The sequence below is a fragment of the Copidosoma floridanum genome, unplaced genomic scaffold (genome assembly GCF_036245765.1).
Source record: "Copidosoma floridanum isolate Cflo_tuat_1 unplaced genomic scaffold, Cflo_Japanese_pri ptg000025l, whole genome shotgun sequence".
Lineage (NCBI taxonomy): Eukaryota > Metazoa > Arthropoda > Insecta > Hymenoptera > Encyrtidae > Copidosoma > Copidosoma floridanum.
This window is the reverse complement of record NW_028321902.1, coordinates 1,740,306-1,759,925: the sequence shown is the minus strand read 5'-3', so window position 1 is coordinate 1,759,925 and position 19,620 is coordinate 1,740,306. Positions and strand designations below refer to the sequence as shown.

The following is a 19,620-nucleotide window of genomic DNA, read 5'->3' as shown; positions in this document are numbered from 1 at the left end:
CGATGAGATTCTGTCAATGCTTTTAAAATAAAAATGTTGCCATTAAGTCTTTTCATGAATTTTTTGAAATGTGTATAGTACTTGAAATCATAATGTTTCAAGAAGAAAGTGTGAAAGAATGTTGGTAGGAATTGTTGGGGAAATATTACTTTTAAGTAAAATTTAAGGGTGAAACAATTGCAGAACTATAAGAACAATTACAATTTTTTACAAAAAATCAGACAGTCCGCATTAATTCGCTTATTCAAAGTAATACCATCTTTTCCACAACAAAGTATCACTGAAATCAGTTTGAAAATACTGTTTTTTCGTTCAGAATACAGACCTCTTTTCAAAAAATCTCAAACTATCTATAGAATAAGAAAATACGGTATTAGTATATAAATGTCTATTATAATTGTTACAACGGAAAAAAAGTTCACCAAAATTAAAAAAGAAAAAAACTGATCTAGGTACAATATCTGAATCAGATAAAAATGACGCCATCGAGAAAAAATCATGCATGCATTTCTATTCTATTTTTAAACCATATTGATAAGCTTTTAAAGAGTACTAAAAATTAGTAAAAAAAATTTGGTAATCAAGCATTGTACTGAGAAATTAACAACAACACAGATTCACCTTGAAAAGCACAAAAGTATCGTACTCTTCTCTCATTAATTCATTTTACTCAGCTAAGAACACTAAATTAATTACTTGATTGAAGAGCTAATTAAAAGCACATACAAAAACAAAAAAGTTAATTGGGAATTAAACTTTTTTTTGCAGCTCTTTCTTCCAGACCTTTGAGAGGAAGAAGAAGAAGAAGAAAAAAAAAGATAGCTCATGCACTTTAAACTTAGCGGAGGAGAAAGTGCATCTTGAAAAAAAGAGAAGAGAGTCGAAAAGAAAGAAAAAAAAAAACAAAAACGGAAGGTGTGGTGGGAGAAGAGGAGCAGGCTAGTGAAACTTCATCCCTTCTTTGTTTTTTTCCACCCATGGAGAGAGTTCAAAAGTTTAATCTATATAAGTAGGTACAAAGACAGAGGGCAACATTACCGTTTCCATAAATGATTGAGGCTTCCGAAAAATCCCTTCTAAGAGCAATGCATTAACGGTGTTAAAAATTACTTGGAACTGGGATTTCAAACAACAACACGACCTTTGGTGTTTTATTATTGAACGGAAGCAAAAAAAAAAAAGTTATTTGGTTGAAAAAAAAGTTCGGTTGTTTGCATGTTGGGCACACAGTTGCCGTGTATTGATTCATGTTTATCAAGCTGGTATTTTTAGAATAGCTCTTTTCCATTCATTAAAAAACTTTTTAATTTGTTTCTCTAATAAACAGTTCGACATAACCTAAAAATTGTGGTTTGCAACCAAATACCAATGTTTTTTTAACTTTAACGTTAAAAAGAAGTATTAGTAAATATTTCAATTTTACTGCAAACACGCAAAAACCTACAAAAAAAAAAAAAAAAAAAAAAAAAAAAGATGCGAAAAAAGCCAAAGAAATCCGGTACATCCTTAAACTCTTCTCGGCAAGTGAGCGAGCGAAGTCTTCAAAGTCAACAGAGCATTACAGGCTCTAGAAGCAGCTGGAAAACAAAGGAGGCAAAAGGAGGCTATAGCGTGGGGGTCTGGAGAAGAAGTAAAAAAAAAAGTCAGAAAAGCTCGAGCGCAGGAGAGGCTGGGGTAAAAAGCTGCGGAGCTCCCGAAGGATGCGATATAGATAGCTTGCAAGCATTATACCATCGGACGTAAATGTGTATATGCTGAGGAGGAGAGAAAGAGGCGAGGGAGGAAAAGAGAATGGCACAAAGACGATTTGCAGTGCCTCTCCTCACGTCCATCCCTTGCCCGTTCTTATACGAGGACGTGAAATTTGATACCAAGTCTTATCTTTCATGTTTATTAAATGCGTGTGAAAATAGTTTCACTAGAAATAAATGTCTAGATGTATCACCAGTATCATAAAAACTTGAAAATCTAAATAGACCAAATAGTTTAATTAGTGCAAAAAGTTATGCTAGAAATAATAAAAAATATTTCTGTGACAGTTTAAAATGAGACGAGGCAAATTATAATCTCAGAAGCTACATATATTCCAGATACTGCAAAAAATGTCGCCTCAAACGTACCAAAGAGTGAGTGTCATCTATCAATAAATCCAACTGCAATAAATACAGTTAAAAATAGTTCAATAATCAAGTAGTTGGAAAAACTATTTATTTAATTCCATGACAAGTAAACATGCATGCATAAACTGAACATCAGTAATAGCAATAATTTCTCTTTTAATCGGTCAAACAATAAACTTGGACACCCGTTGTAGTAAGACTAACTAAATTTTGTTTTTCGCGTATGTCAGAACAAAGTTCTTTTTTTGTATGATAAAATAAAAAATTTCAGAAGTAGAGAGAACATGCAGTACTTCCCCGTCGCAATGAGCTCAGAAGCGTGAGCATAGATAGCCGTTTCAACTTTGGACAACAACTGCCCAACACCCCCGAAAGCAAAAGGAGCTTTCCGAAACACTTTGCATCCACGTACCATCGGAAACAATCAAACCGGGGGGGGGGGGTGGAAGAGGGTGCGCGGAGGAGGGGGATAATACAAGACCAATCGCAACGAACAACCGGCAACGGTCCACGGAGATATATATAGATAGAGCAAACTTGCAGGGCTACTATACACGTATGACTGGTACATGCAAAGTTTCCACCAGCGGCAGCAGCAACGTGGTGATCTCGATCGGGCCGGTAGTTTGCAGAGTTAGCGTTTCGCGCGCGTCGGACAAGAACACAGGTACTCCTCCTCCTCCTCCTTCTGCTCCGTACGAACGTTTCCTCATCCACGGCCACCTCTAATTGAAGAGAAGTGTTCGCTGGTCCTTGCCTATCTCGCTCTTGAGAGGCCGAGATGATATCTTGTATTTCACTGGCAAAAGGGGAGCTCCGGGGCTGCTCGAGTCCTTCTATTGTCCGGATCTTGTAATCCCTTTTGCCCGTGGCTGTAGCAGGAGAAACAACTCGAATTCGGGAAATAGGATATACGTACATGTATCGTCTAATCTGGGGGTACTTATTTGGACGTTTGAGAGAAATTTATTGTCATTAGAGATAAAGTGGAACTTTTCAGATTCACAGGAGCTTCCGTGTTATAATGCGCGAGATCAGCTTGTTTAGGCTAGTTTCTCTTGCTCGGATGAGAAAAAGAAAGGATTTAAAGTTTGTTTTTATTCGCGTCTCGGAGCAAAAAGCTTTTTCTCGTTTATACGAGCGTAAGTGACATTTCGAATGGCAGATAAAACGGAGGATGCGAAAGGCATCTTTCTTTGTATTGTCTAATGTCTTTCTTTGAATGTCTTGTAAAATCTTATTCCCGCCCTTTGGAGAGAAAACGGGGCAACGAGATCGGGAAGGAAACAGTGGCTGCTGAGAGAGAAGACTCAAACTGAAGAATAGAGAAGAGAGGAAAATGGCCAACGAGAAGATAAATATGGTGAGATGGACCGTAAAAGCGTGAAACAAAGAACAAAGAGAGATACATTGAGTGCAAAGAAACATGTGAAAATTTCTTAATTATTTGCAGGTATACGTACACGGATAAAAAAATAGTACTGCAAAAGTGAAAGGACTTTGGATTAAAAGCTTTTGACTGTAATATTCATTATGGATGCTCGTCCATGCCTTTGACATTAAAAAATGACAATTGATAGATTAGATTAGATTAGATTAGATTAGACTTTATTTAGGCTTTGTAGCTGTGCCATATCTGGCACTCAAATAATAATACAGTGAATAAACGTAAAATAAATTTAAAAAATACGTAGTAATTTAAATTATGTAATAAGCAGTAATGGTAAGCATAATTGCAAAACAAAAATACAGATAGATGCATTTCTATAAATAGTTTTTTATCCAATACTTATTTTTTAATTATTATTTATGACAGTGTTTTTGAAAGAACAACTTCTCTTTTCAAGAGCTTGTGTTAAAATTACAATTGAGTAATGGCCTAACCTGAAACATCGAAGAAAAGTTGATAGCAACTCACAAACAACATAATTGTTTGACGCATGAATTGAACGACAAAAGAAACGGCCAAATTAACAACGTATTTCGATACTGATTGCAAAAATTTGTATTTGATAATTCTCGAAAAAAAATGGAAAAAAACAAAATGAGACTCAACGTCAACTTGAAGGCCGTAAATAAATTGAGCCGGTGGTACGTATATGCACGTGAGCGTGTAGCCGATTTCACGCTTGTCGGAAGAGCTCTCGTCGTTGGCTGCTGCTACTGCCGATAACGTAATTATCCAGATGCTGAGTCTGATATCGATTGACGGCTTAATCGATGGGTCGGAGTCAGATGCGGGAAATGACAAGAGGCGCGTGGGCTTCCCTCGAGAAACTTTCGCTTATTATCTTTGAGGGACGGAAGTTGGATGACGCTGAGGTTATGCAATTTGTGGTCCGATGAATTTTTTATTTTTCCATCATTTGTGAGCTACTAATGTTTCTAAATCGTTGGATCTTGAATTTTTAGCTTCATTACAATTAAGAAAAGAATTTAAACAGTACTCTTCTACAAACTGCAATATCGTACGTTTGATTCAATAATAACCCTAAGACTGTAGAACATAAAAGTGGTCATCAATAATTCGTCCGCAAACTCTATCCCTTTATACAAACTTTGCTCTTATTTCACTGTAAATCCAAGTATGTTACAGAACATGTTTAACGTGTGTCGTTAAAAATTTTGTTTTTTATAAAACATACATCGTGGAGGCGTGAATAATAACTTAAAAAATAACCAAATCTATGGTGCATATAGAGGTTAACCAGTTTCATCAAGATAAAAACATTTGGATGAGAAAAATAAATGTAGAAAGGCTGTAGTGTGTAAAAACTGTGACAGTAATGTTTTACTTCCTACAGCCTTCTTTAAGTCAATCGTAGATGAAAAAATAGTTTAGTTAATAAATTAGGTGAAATTGTTTACGAAGCATTGATTTGGTTTTCCTTAAAACGATTATCAAGAATCAAGACTACTATAATGCATTTCATAAAAAACAAATTTCGATTACACGCTTTAAACCCAACACCCTTTAACACACTTAGATTTTACAGTGTTGGAACTTAAATCAGAAAAGTAAAAACGATCCATTATTATAACACATGATTGTTGTTAAATTTTGCATGAATATCATCTTAGGACTCAACTCCATTCTAGTGAGGGGAACAGCAATAGTCCTAAAATTTAAACGCTCCGCAGGTATATATGGGACTCTCTATAAAAGTAAATCCTCGATAAAGCTCGTGTCAAAATAGTCCGCGTATAAAACGAACGAGCCAACTTGCGAATGATTTCAATCAAAGTTCTTTATTTGCAAGGGAGATACGAGGCTCTAAAGAGACCCAAGCCCCATCAAATCCTTTATTTCATAGGGCAGCTTGTGGAGAGAAACGTCGCAGCGACGAATAGATGGACGGACGGACAGCTCGGGAGCCCAGGGAAGTACGGAGCTAAGGGAGAGGCTTTAAGCAGATTACCCTAATAAATCCCCGGTCGTTGTGTCTCGAAACTGACGTCAGGGAGTGACGATCGGGTTTTCCTGTGGCGTTATCTTTGGCGACGGGAACGTGCGGTCTTCCGGTCGGCAAGGAAGCAATGTCTTTGGTGCGATTTTTGAGTTGACGTACTTCTGCAAGGTGCCTTTGCGAGGGACTGCAAATTACCGAGTTGACTGATTGGAGGTGATTACGGTAATTGACGGTATGTATTTTTTATGTATTATGTTTGATTTACATGTTTTTACACCGAGGAAAGTTACTTTGCAAACGTGTCCGATAGCATCTGCAAATAAGTGTTAACACTATCAATCTTTTTAATACATTTGTGGAAAGATAAGAATTTCTTCCTCAATTACGACGCTTTGAAGACAGGTAAGAAATTAAAAAAATTTTTGCTAAAAATCTGTTGAAAACTTTTTTTATGGTGGGAAAAATCAAAATATGTGCATGAGAAAGTAAAATTTGTGTACGAGCATGAATTAAAAAAAACTAACTAATTATGTACTAACTTAAAAAAAATTATACACACATTTGCACATTATAAAAAAGGTCTCAGAATCATGCAAGCCATAGGATCTTAACTATGATAAGGTTTAAGTAGCTTCGAAACTAGCAGGGTTCAAATTGTCATTTTACTTTCACTTTCTGATTTTCTATTCATTAATGGTTATTGGCATAATCATCGTAAGCTTTTTGCAAACTAATTTAAAAAGTTTTTTTTTTTTTTATTAAATAGTGTGTTACGTGATCAATTACTAATTACATTAAAAATAGTCAGATAACATCAAAGTTCGGAGGAAAAAAAAGTTTTTTAAAGTACTTTTTAAAAATTATGTAAAAACAGTATAAAAATCGCTTAAAATATCATCGTAGATAAAATTTTTATCCATATTGTAAGTATGGTGACTAATTCTTAAATAACTGTATGGTAGAGCTGGACAAATTTGGACTTTATTATATTTTATAATGTTTTATTATTATTCTTTAATTCGTCTTCAACCAATCGTCTTTCACAAGATCACTTCCTTTTTCACCAATCATTAAAGTTGGTGCATACGTATTTCCTCTGGGAGTAAAGGGTAAAATAGATGCGTCAATAACACGCAAGCCAGATATCCCATGTACGCGTAATCTTGAATCCACCACGGAAGTTGGATCACTTTTCGGACCCATTGGACAAGTACCTACGGGATGGTAATCCGTACCTGCAAAATTCTTAGCGAAGCACTTGTAGAATTCATCCGAGTCTTGGTCAAATTTTTCACAACCTGGAGCTGGAATCGGTATGCGCTTGTATCCTGCTTTTTTAAAAACTGACGTCTCTAGTACTTTATTTGCTATTCGTACTCCTTCGACGAGGGTTTGAAGATCACGTGGATCTTTCAAATAATTTATGTAAATCAATGGATGACTCCAAATAGGATCAGTTTTGTTTAACTTTAACGAGCCACTGCTTTTGGGAGACATTAGATGAGTTCCGATTAAAAATCTGTTGTAGTATGGCGAGAAATTACTCAATCTGAAATCAGATTTTGCATCTAAATACTTGATGAACAATGTCTGAATGTCTGGAACTTTGTTTTCACTTTCTAATGACGTTCTAAGGAACAATTGGGGATCAAATATCCCTGACTCTGACATTACCCCTTCGTGAGTACTAAGCCAGTAGCTCATATCATTTTGAACTAAATTATACGTCAATGTCTCAGTAAAATTACTGGGAAATTCAACCAAGACTGGGCTAATAGAGGTATGATCTTGAAGAAATGATCCTACAGGTAGTTCCTTTGTTATCTTGATACCAGCTTCTTTTAGCTCTGCCGCTGGACCTATCCCAGAGAGCATCAGCAACTTTGGCGATTCTATGGTACCACTCGAAACTATTACTTCCTTCGAAGCAAAAGTTCTTTGTATCCTTCGAGAATTTCCAGTCACATACTCTACACCAATGGCTCTATTTTTACGTTCATCGATTATTATTTTAGTAACTTGTGTCTTCAGCTTAATAACCAAGTTAGATCTTCTTCCGCGGATAGGTCTGATGAAAGCACCATTAGCACTTTGACGAGCTCCATTTATGCGAGTAAATTGGACTCTCGACAACCCAAGCTGTTCGCCTGAATTATAGTCTGTTTCTGCGTAACCAACTTCTTTAAGAGCTTCGAAAATTGTGTCACTAACATTATTCTTGGGCACTCCCTGAACTGTTTGATATCCACCAGTTGAATGAGCATCCGGATATTTTTCTAAAATCTAGAGTAAAAGATTTTAGAATTTTTCTGAGAAATTTAAATCGTGGTTGTAACGGACATTTAATATTTTTGCTTACTTCAGGATACCTGAGATTCTCTGATTTTTTGAAATAAGGTAAAACGTCCTTCCATCCCCAGCCTGCATTTCCACGACTTGCAAGCGTATCATAGTCAAACTTATTTCCTCGAATGTACATCATTCCATTAATGACACTCGACCCTCCTAAAGCTTTTCCACGTGGGAGATAACACCTTTTATTTTTGCTAGCGTTACATGCGTGATCCTCTGGTTGAGTATAGTAATTATAGTCAACGCTACTTTGGCTCACGAATTGTACCGCCGCTGGCATCTCTGCTAATATTGGTTCTTCATCACCTGCCTCAAGCACTAAAATCTGGACCAGTTTAAGTTATCATATAATTACATTTTCACAACAATAATTTGCGTTGTCCAATTACCTTCCAATTTTTAATTTCGCTGAGACGATTTGCGATAACACAACCAGCAGCTCCACCACCAACGATGATAAAATCGTACTTTGATATGGTCTTTTCATTGTTATTCACAAATTGACTGTCAAATGAATAACCAAGATAATTGGTTAGAAATGCTATGAACTGCAACGCTGGCAAACTACATGAGTTTGGCGAGCATACGACTTCATTTTGAGCGATGGACCATGCCATGATTGCGAATGACTTGCTACTGATGAATTTCGCTCATTATTGCTGAAAGCACTTTTCTTTCAAGTACGCAGCATTCATTATGAAAATATCATCATTAACAAACAAAATTTTCGATGACTCATATTTCGTTTGAGTTGAATGACGGAAAGACGTGGTGTAATGCAATCTCATGTTGACTTTTTGTTGGTAATCGAATACTCACAATTTTTTGTTATTTCCATTTGTGTGATAAAATAAAGTCTTGTAGCTTAACTTAATTTACTGCTTTTTACATCTTCATCGATAAGGATTTTTATTGATGCATGTGATCAAATTAATATTCTTGCAGAAATTGATAGAATTTGTACATGTATGGCATGAAAGATAAAGATTCCAGTTGTAAGTGGATCGTTTTATTTCGATTTTCAAAAAAAAAAAACCAATATAAAAATCTTAACCGAAATTTCGTTAAAAAATAATTTATTGAAGTACTGGGTTCTTAGAAATCATGTTATTCAATAAAATTGGTCTTTCAAAAGTGAAAAATGTCTATCTTTAAAAAAATTACAATATGTGTCACATCTCAGAAACAGCATTTGTAATATTCTTTTGAACGTAAAAAAAAGGCAAATATTTCAAAGTTAAAATGAAAGCTTTCAGCAAAAAATTCGATTTTTCTAATACATAATGCAACCGTAACCAAACGTGGGCTTTTTAACATTCTTTACGTCTGCAGTACAGGACAGTTCAGTACTATATAGCGAATAATATACTATTGAACATTTTGTGAAAAGTAAAACAAAAAATTTCTTGACAAGACTATAAAAAATATCGTGTTCCAGATACATGAAGATGTACTACGTTTCGAATCGTTTGGAGTTATGAGTTCATATTTTAGAAAAATTAGTTGTTTTATTGAATAGCTGAGGGGAAAAAACAGAGCAATTATTATTGATTCTTACAATATTAGAGATTGACTTCCACAGTGTGAAAAGGGGCAAAGCCCCAGTAATACCCATGTATATACAAAAATGTTCTTCAAAGAATTGGTGATTACTTATAACATATTGTAAAAATTAAGCATTTGTACAATTTATTGTGAGCTAATTCATCGCTATAAAAATTTAGAACTATTCCTTGAAATGTGTATTCATCAATCGAATTTCAATACCTGCGATTCATGAACTAACAAAAATCGTGTTTTAACCGCATTAAATTACCTGAAAAATGATATAAAAACAAAGTTTAATAGCAAGCCAACAGTCAAAGACGAGCATGTACATAGAGCGAGAGTTAAAGCTTCCGTTTCTTGGATAAAGAACGAGCAGAAACGAGCACGACGAGGGGGAGGCTCTCGCTCGCTTACAAAATCGATATTTAAGACTGTCTGCCAGCCGTGAAAATTTAATAACCCTCCCGAGACGTCTGTAGGCTCCACAGCAACGGCACAGCCTCCGAACTCTCTTTGCCCTATTGGATTAAGGGAGGAGAGGAGGGCCCACGTACAGTCGAGAGTACACGTGTGAAAAAGCTCCCCATCCTCCGGCCGATATTAAATCTCGTCGGTCCGCACGCGAGGCGGAGAATAATTAAAAGCTCCCCGAGACTTTGGCGCTGTATGAAAGGCGCAGCTCATTTCGGCCTATACCAGTGTTCCCTCCTCCCAGACCCTTCGTTTGCCCTTTTTCCCGAGTTTTTTCTTTTTCCTCGTTCTACTATCACGCAGCTTTCGTCTTTTCGACGATCGGTCGACTGGCTGTCGGAAAATTTAAAAGAAAGGCCGAAAAAGAGTACGAATCACCTTTTTCAAAGAGACACGTAAAGCACGTTTTTTTTATTATTAATTGGTGAAGGCTCTCGAAGATGTACCCCATCTAAATGAAATTAAATTTTTTGAACCATGTCTCAATCATTTCTGTGTTTTGATCCACATAGGTGTAAGTTTCGTGTTGTTAATCAGAGGTAAAGCTTACCAGACACGTGACAGGGTTGGGCTCAAAATCAAAGACGTTCAAACAAAGTGGGGCTGAGCCCACCGTACAGTGCCCCTCAAACCTCGGGAGAGCAGTGTTCTCGAACGAGACGTGTTGGACAGCCAAAGCAGCGACAGCAGTTACATCGCGAAATCCCATTTCGCGCAATTAAGTCGAGAGCCGCCGAGGGAGACTGGAAGGCCCGGAGATATTAATATTCGTGGATGTATACATACGAGACGCGGAATAATTCAAGGGCCGACCGACGTTGCACCGCGAAGGAGTTTCCCAGGTAGGGGCGAGGGTTTTCAAAAGGGGAAACGAGAATTCAATTAGTTCGTATTTATAAGCGCGCCTCGCGACGATTTATCTTTGCTTTACACCAGCACACCTGGAGCGGCTCATCTCAACCACTATCTGTATACCATCTCTTAGGTTTATCTTTGGAAGGTTGTGTTTTTCTTCTGGGTTTTTTTTTTTCCTTTCTGTGAAAAGTTTTCGTTTAACTTGGCTGTCCAAGGGTGAGAAGAAGCTGGTGGGTTTATTTGTAGCCCTCGTCCGTCGTCGGAGGTGTTGGTTTGCCGAAATGTCGAATAGAACGTGACAAGTATGTTTTTGTCGAATCGGGTGCGACTGGCTGTACGTTTTTTTTCTCTCGTAACCGGATGCTCTTTGATGTTCCGATTCTGTTTCACGAGGTCACAAGATTAAAGTGTAAATCGACGTGTAATTGGTTTTTCAGGACTCTTTTTTTCCCTTTTCTGTCTCGCTCGGAGTAACTTGATACACGACTCTTGTTTGCTCTTTTGTTTGTGCTATTGAAACAGAATCTAGTTTTTTAGAACTTGAATGTTTTATTTAGGTGGTAGAGTTTGGCGAAAAATGGTCAATATGAGATTTTGAACGTATGAAAACTTAGAAACCATACGAATCAAGTAAAAAAATATGAATCTTAAATGATTTTCAGTAAGTCCACCAAGTTATACTGTTTTTCTACTCCGTTCATCATGTTTCCTGTTAAATATTTTTACTTACTACCCATATTTTTAATTTTCTTATGATGATTTACATCCTCTTTTGTAAGTAACTATAAGCAAAAGACTTGGGATTATACAGGACCTCAAGTTATTTAATTTTAAAGCAACCCTGCAGTATTTGCTGTGTACGACAGTATTTATTAACTTTATATGGAGTACAGACAGCCATCAAATTTTTCCAAGAAGGTACTGTATCATCAAAATAGCTTTTACACTTTAAGAAAAATAAAGAGAGTGAAGTTATATTCCAGAGGACTACGATGTAAGACGTCAAAATCGTAAGTTTCAGTTTATTTAAATTTCAGGGATCACAAGACTTGAGCCAAAATTTCGGAGACATAACAGTGAGAGTAGCATGACAAAGATAGATACACTAGATATACAAGTTTTTGTGAAGCATATAGGCATGACTGAACTCTTATTCGATCTAACGCTAGATGCAAAATCTTATAATTTCTCCACTTATTGTCATAAATATTTTTTTAAATGGTCTGTCTTTGTATTTTCGATAATTTGTTTGATGTTTGTTCCTGTACACTTGTGTTGGGCGTTATAATTTTAAGCAATACTTTTTTCACTGCTTGAAAATATTGATCTCTGACGAGTAGGTGTATACCAAAGGGGTGCAACCTTCAATGTATCGGTTGTCCTAAATTGTTGGCCGTTCGTATCAAACGTAGAACAAAATTTTATCATGTAAAAAAAAAACGTTTTTTAATTGAAGCAAAAACCAATATTTCAATTTCAAACAATTATTCATATCCTCAGCCCCAGGCCCGTATCTCCAGCTTTTCTCCCTACCAGTTACGCGAAAATATCATTTACAATTAGTAGATATAAACCTGAAGCGCCGCTGCTACGAAAGTTAATCCCAACGAGTTAGATCCCTGCGAGGGTTAGAGCAGACTTGTACTCGTGAAACCAAAAATTACGTGCTAATGCAATTCCTCGGAGGTATTACTTCCTACTCTCGAAGAAACCGGCTTTTCCCGCCCGACAAACGACCCTTAAATTCCATTCAACAAATCTCACCAACTCCTTAAACAATATATGACCTTTTTTTTTTCTTCTTCTTTCATTTCCTTAAAAGGCACATGTGCGAGCTTGGCAAGCTTTGTTAATTACGCGTGGAAGAAGATTCTTTCCCTCTGGAGGATAATACTGCCAAGGCCAGAAGAGGAGGGGGCAAATGGAGGAAGAGCGGGCGAGAGGTTAATTGCTAGTTTATGGCTTGTTTAGCCGCGGGGCTTGACCAATTAGAACCAAGCTGGTTAGACCCAAACTGCCGCGTTAAAGAGCGTATAAAGCCGAGTGCCTTATATCCCCGAAAATTATGCCACCGGATTTCATGTGTATGCTAATACGAGGGAGTTTGTTGTTACGCGCGTTTTCTCTCCCTCGTGCCGGGAAAATTCGTGATGAGGGTTGGGGCCAATGTGGAAAGTACTTCGCGATTTTTTTTTGCATAAACCATGAAAATATCCGCACCTCAAAGAATAAGATTTTATCAGGTAAAAACGTCAGCTGTTGAATGGCAATTATGGCACACTCGTGAAAAGAATATTATATCGCTCGGTGGCACTTGAAGTCCGGGTGAAAAAAAAAAAGGCGTGTGCTAATTTTGAAAGCAAGCTTAGACGAGACTCTCGCCATCAGACGACGTCTTTCATCGCGCGACGACGCGATGACCTCGGCTGAATTGCAAAAAGGCCCGCTGAGAATTGTAAGCAGAATTTTTTATCAGACGGAAATGGCTCGGAGCTACGGTCCGGAGGATGCCAAGCAAATGTTTGAATATCCGTCTCTTGGGGTGTGGATTTTTTCCCGTCCACGATTTGTATTCCGTATATTTCACACTCTTTGAGCTATTCTTTTTTTTTTCTATTTTTTTTTTTTTTTTTTTTGGTGAAAGTGACTCACAAGGTGTAAAAAAAAAAAAAAATTAAGAACGAGTAGAATCGCAGAAAAAAACTAAAAATTGTACGTGAAGTACAGGGTTCCATTGTGATCGGTGACTATAAAGTAATTCACCTTACGTTTCACAAGATAATCCTAATAAAAAAAAATTACCAATGGACAACTCATCCATCCCGACAAATCAATGTATTTTCCACGTGCAAGAAAAAAAAATAACTGTACAGTACGTACAGCCACGAAAACAGCGACAATATCGGGTCCCCAGTCCGGCTAATACACTCGATTCCTCGTAGGAGGTGTATATTTCTTGGTAGCACAGGACCAAGATAAAGCACAACACTCACGTAGCGGCGGGACGCCTCCGCAAACCCGACCCCCCCTTCCTCCGAGCGCCTGCTCGCGAAGACATAAATTCCAGCTTTATCCTTATCAATTGAGCCTGGGGAGCTTCCTCCGCGATTGAACCCACCCAGTTGGACTCTTAACGCGCGGGAAAAAGATAGCCACCAGCACGGAAACTCGAAACATTTATTCCACCACCCTCGCCGAGCCAACCTCGTTTTTGGATGATTAATATCCACGGACTAAGGTGTAATTAGAAGAATTCTTTTTCCACCCTCCCACTCCTTGGAACGCAAGGGGTGTGAAAAAAAAAAATTTGCATCACGTAGGTGTACTTTGAGCGCGCGGTGGCTCAGTCGGCTAGATAGGTCGTGGATTGGGACGCCGGGAGACCATGGTTCGATTCCCGGCCAGTGCGACTTTTTCGGGTAACTACCTCTGTGACTTTTCACATGTGCTTTTTCATCACGCAATGCTCCTCGAGGAGGGTTTAAACGACCTTCTCGCAGCAAAAATTGCCTAATTTCCCCCTTCCCCCCTCCCAGTAATGAGAGGTGTCTCCCTTCCTTTCCGTGTCCTTCTCCCAAGTGCTAAGTGCCCATAGTAGTGCCCTTATCAAAGGAGCCGGACGTAGAGCACTCTAATACATAAAAAAAAAAAAGTAGGTGTACTTTTTTGGGAAATGATCAAGAGAGTGTCTTTGAAAACCTTCCTCTCGAGGGTAGTTTTTACGCGTTTCCGCGACAAAGCTCCGTGTACACGCGGACCCACAAAGATGCGCGTGGCTTATCGCGCAGTCGAATGAATATTCAGCGCTTTCGTAGCGTCGTCGACGTCACTGTGCATCGAGCGGTTATACACGAGCTCTCTGTGCCCTCCTCCGTGTAACTACGAAAACTTTTTCAATAAAACTCGCTGGCCAACTTAATGTTTCATAAAAGGCATCCACGAGCAAGATAGCTTATACATGTATACACGGAGGCGGATAATTTACAATGCTAGGTTAAGACGGTGCATTAAACATCAAACTCGCGTCACTTCGTGACCGGTGAACCCATAAGTGCCGGCGCGTGAATGAAAGCCACGTGATTAATTCCCCCTCTCCCCTTCTTTTTGACCTCTACGTTCCTTTTCTTTTTTCACGCTGGTGTTGAAGTTGAGAAAATGCGGTTTAAGCGGCTGTGAATCAAGTTAACGACATTTGTTTGAATTCGTACGTTTCTAGAATAGAGTCGTAAAAAGACAAGGTGTGTATTCGTTGTGTGTTGACTTACTACTAGTGCCACCCTGGTGGAAAAAATCAGAAGCACATAAAGATACCAGATTCAGGTTTGAACGTGTTGTGTATAATATTATTGTAAAATGAGTTTTTTATTGTCGTTTATAGTTGTACTTGACTTTGTTAGTATCACCAGAACTTGAAACAACGGCACTAACCTTAATTTTATTCATTGCAAAAACTCGATATTCGTATAAAATTTATTTTAGTTATACCTACAAATTTTCGTTCTACAATATTTTGTATGAAGAATGAATTCTAATATGAAAATTAAAGGGTAAACGATCGAATTCACAAGAAAACTTAATTATGAAGGTAAAGTTTTTTTTTCTAACCTTTTATGATATCGTCTGCTGGGGACAGTAGTGGAAATATACTCGTAATTTATATTAGTTTCGAAAAATATCAGATTTGGTAAAAAAAGAACTATACACGTTGAAATGTTTTATTGCTAAATAACATACTCACTGATTCATTTTAACAGCTGCTAAAAAGTATATTTTGTAAATTTTCCAACACTTTTTATTATCGGTTTGCATTAATCACGTTGACTGCATCTACAACATACCAAAAACCTTTGAGTTTCTAGAGGTATTTGGACAACATTTTTTTTTTTATTCATCTATGACGATTTCATTGTCTATGTAAGAAACAACAAATGCATAATCCGTTCTATATCGTTCTGAGAAAATTAAGGGGCTTCCTCAAGTAACCGTTTAAAAATATTTTAAATTATTTTACAAGCTATCAGTTTTTTTAAAATAAAAAAATAGTAAATGTCATGACAAAGCTAGATTTTATAATTTTTTATGAAAATTTATGATGGATAAACACTTAGTTTCTTAGTTTATGGGTTGTAAAAAGCTTTAAAAATTCGAGGGTCATTTTCTGCAGAGTAATTCCCTTGTTTCCCTAAATGAAATAAGATATTACACAGTGTAGGCTTCGTCCAAATAATAAATATTTATTGATGTTTATTTGTTATAATAAACTTGTAAGTATTAGTCCATGATTATTCTACAGGTATCAACTATCTCAAATACAATCACAAAAGAGATTTGGACGATACAAGAAGCAATATTACAAGAACTTTTTTGATAACAATGTTTTTTTCATACATCTTGGAATTTGGTGCACCCAACCAATCTAATACGAAACTCGCTGTGATCTACATCTCTCGAAGATAAGGAATAATAAGAAAAAAAGGCCAAAGATGGAATCGGTACACAGATGACGAAAAGAAGAGCGAGAGAGATGCTGCGAAGCCCCAGCTGAATAGATGACGCCGGACAAATGATATAAAATGCCCTGGCTGAGAGATGCTCCTAATAAAATGGGAACCACATCCCGCGTGGTCCTTACCCTCCGGTTCGGCTAAGAAGGTCTATATGTACAAGAGCCATCCGCCATCCACATGCTTCCGGAAAGAAAGGCTTTTCTTTTCAGGCCGGACGCGAAGAGCGTTTCTTTGCTCCTCCCCGCCTCCCTTACCGCGGCTTTTACCATCTCTCCACTCGAGATCCTTTATGTAAGGTATTTTCTTAAAATTTATCCTCCCTCGCTTTTCAGAGCGAACTTTTTTTCTCCCCCTTTCCTCTCCAGCCGTGACGTCTTTTTTTTTCTTCTTCTTATGCTCTCGGAGGTGAGAAGTTCCTTTCCTTTTTCCTCTGCCTCTCTTCCTCTGGTGCTTTGCAAGCACGAATGCGCGTGATTCTGTTGTATGTGAGTTTTTTTCAGAGTGGAAGAGGTTCAGAAGAGTTCACTCACTCTGGCACTTTTGTTTGATTAAGCATTCGAGGCTGCTCTCGTGCTCTCTTTATCAATCTTCAAACTTGCGTTAATTCTCGGAGGTGGCTTTGTCGACCTCTCATTGAATTATAAATCTGTCAGGTGGAATCAGTTGTGAGATAAAGTGATCGGCTTACTTACGTATGCGAACATGCAATGTAGTTTTAACATCGTGTTGATTACTCAAAAGATTTCGTGTGCGATATGATTGCGTTTGGGAGTCAAATAGAAGATCCATAATGATTTTTTGACGGATTTACCACCTTGTAAGATCTTTAGATTATGAGATGAATCGCAATTGAAAATGGTACCAAACAATATATATATTTATATGTTTTTTTATTAAAAGTATGTACAAGTTTTTAAGAGATATAATTTATTTTTAGTAAAAAAGAGCATCATCCTATGAAATGTGATATTCAATAACAAGGAAAAAAAACATGATTTATTTTAGCGGATGAAAATAAAAATCATTTGGAGATACAATTCGTCGAAATCTCAGCATGGCATTAAACCAAAGAGCAGACTTTTTCAGTTTGAGCTTTTCCCTCTTGTCATTGAAATCCTGATATATCAAGCCAAATTTATCTCTAAAATAGAAAATTACTTGTTCATCGTGTTTAATTTCACTTAAAGACGTATGATTGTTACCTGTATCCAAAAGACGACTCAAGACCATCAAAAAAACTCCAAATTGTGTATACACGTACATTGCAACCATTTCTATTGATAGCAACCAACATTTCTTTTAAAAACGAGTGTAAATGATTGATTTTCCAATCGTCTGACAAGCGACCATCATCCGACACACCATTTTCCAAAACATACACTGGAGGATTGTTGTATTTATCTCGTATTTTGCGCAAAACGTCGCCAAAACCCTTGGGTACAACCTTAAATGAATACATTCAAAACATTATTTAAAAAATCACTAGCAAGTCCTTGTAGTGTTAGTTACGTGAGTTATTTTACAAACCTTAAACGTTGAGTTTGCTGCAGATGGCCAGCCTGGATCCACGGTATAGTTCAGACCTTCGTCATTTGGCCAATCACGTGTTTGGGAAAAAGGCAACTGTTCAACGAGGAACGAAGCGTAATGGCTTAGTCCTAGGTAGTCTGCAGAACCTCTTGAATAAATATTACAGGCACGTAAATTCTTCGTATGAAATTATTGAATGAAGGAAGAGTAGGTTAATCCTCACTTGATATGTTGAATCCATTCCTTGGAAAAAGCTGGTAGTTTGGATTTTCCATGACCTAAAGTTTTACTTCTCAAAGCGACTTTTCTTTTTAAAACTGGCGAATAATCACCTTCGCTACCAAAAATCGGGTGTAACAGGTGTCCACATGAAAACTCGAAGCCTATGTCACTGCTAACGTGGTCGTTTATATTTTTGTTGTAGAAATTACTACAAGCAACGTTCATTCCAACAATGCCCTGTTGTCTGCGACGAAACTCGCGATTATACGCGTGATAAGCAAGTGCATGTGCTTTCAACATGTGATGGGTACAGGTGTAGTGATTCAAGTTCATAAAATTGTCTTCTACGTGTTAAAAGAATAAGTTAACAAAAGCCATGGTCTAGTCAAATGGAACTTAGAAATGCCAAACTTACGTTGTCCAAAAAATTTGTATTGATACTTGAGGGCACAAAAGACACGTGGTCTATTCATTGTCGTAAAGATCTTCACGCGATCTCCAAATTCCTTAAAGACCAATCTAGCATAATCGGAGAAATAGTACGCCATCCGTTCGTTAAGCCATCCACCCATTTCCTCTAATTTTTTTGGATGATCCCAATCATACACCGTCACAATTGGTTCTATGTTGTACTTCAAAAGTTCATCTATGAGAATGTTGTAATAATTTAAACCCTCTCGATCAATGACGTCTGGGTAACCATTTGGAAGGATTCGAGCCCAACTTACAAAAATGCGGTAAGTGTCAAACTGAGAAGAATATGTTCAGTTGGTTATGGCAATGATTGTAACTTAAAGAGAAAACTTTGGTTTGTAATTGATGTATATACCCCAACAGTTTTTATCAGTTTAACGTCCTCTTGAAGTTTGCAGTAGGGAGGACTAGTGAAATTTACTGAGTAACTACAATCCTCTACACGTAGCTGAGTTGGTGTAGAAGAATTTAAAATATTACCTTGTGTACCTATAACAATTAGAGGTATTGATTACTTATGTACTCTTGAAGAACTTTGACATAATACACCAAAAATTGTAACAGTCAGGGTAATGCGCAAAACGCAAATTCCATTTTACCACTAAAATCCCATGCTTTTTCAAAAGGAAGAGCAGACGAACCACTGCCTATAAGAAATCCAGGAGGAAATTTCAAATTCATTTCTTCTGATCTAGTATTTCGAATCACGAGTATCACAATTGTTATAAAAGATAATTGAAATATTGACATATTCAACGAAAACTGGAAATCTTTAATATTTTTTTCCAAGTGCTTGAACAACCAGAGTGATTTTTCAACTAGAAACTTTCTAAACTTCAAACTCACTGGTAGAGAACTGACATCCAACTAAACAAAGTATCTTTTTTTGGACACCACTTCCTGCCTTGTCTCCAGTTTTTCAAGTGATGCGTACTGAATTCTATGGAATCCCCACCGTAATTATGATAATCTACTTGCTGCATCTATGCGATGTATTCATATTAGACCGAAGTTACGCAAGAGTGCGTATGTGCACAGCTGCATGAGAAGCGTTAACTGCTTACAGGTGCAGTTTTGTACTGTGGAAAAAATTTTACTTTCACTGTTCAAAAGTCTTTGAACAATGGTACA

At 37.3% G+C, this 19,620-nt stretch overlaps 2 protein-coding genes and 1 pseudogene across 2 annotated transcripts in view; all 3 read right to left on the bottom strand.

Moving 5' to 3' along the window:
- The window catches only part of bru3 (CUGBP Elav-like family member bruno 3), an 825,259-nt gene that overhangs the window by 579,744 nt on the left and 225,895 nt on the right, over positions 1-19,620 (bottom strand). The window lies entirely within an intron of this gene.
- LOC106641474 (glucose dehydrogenase [FAD, quinone] pseudogene) lies at positions 6,545-8,499 on the bottom strand (annotated as a pseudogene).
- On the bottom strand, positions 17,399-19,472 carry LOC106641473 (lactase-like protein). The gene is made up of 6 exons (XM_089595447.1): positions 19,336-19,472; positions 18,431-18,738; positions 18,017-18,359; positions 17,791-17,941; positions 17,525-17,707; positions 17,399-17,404 (listed from the first exon to the last, which is right to left on the bottom strand). The coding sequence occupies exons 1-6, from the start codon at positions 19,470-19,472 to the stop codon at positions 17,399-17,401; spliced, it is 1,128 nt and encodes a 375-aa protein (XP_089451573.1).

Excerpts from the sequence above, each read along its gene's own strand:
- LOC106641473 (XM_089595447.1), bottom strand. The coding sequence starts at position 19,472 with ATGCAGCAAGTAGATTATCATAATTACGGTGGGGATTCCATAGAATTC. Across the intron at positions 17,942-18,016 it reads GAATGGATTCAACATATCAA|AGGTTCTGCAGACTACCTAG; the intron begins GTGAGGATTAAC and ends TATTTATTCAAG. Across the intron at positions 17,708-17,790 it reads CAGCAAACTCAACGTTTAAG|GTTGTACCCAAGGGTTTTGG; the intron begins GTTTGTAAAATA and ends TATTCATTTAAG.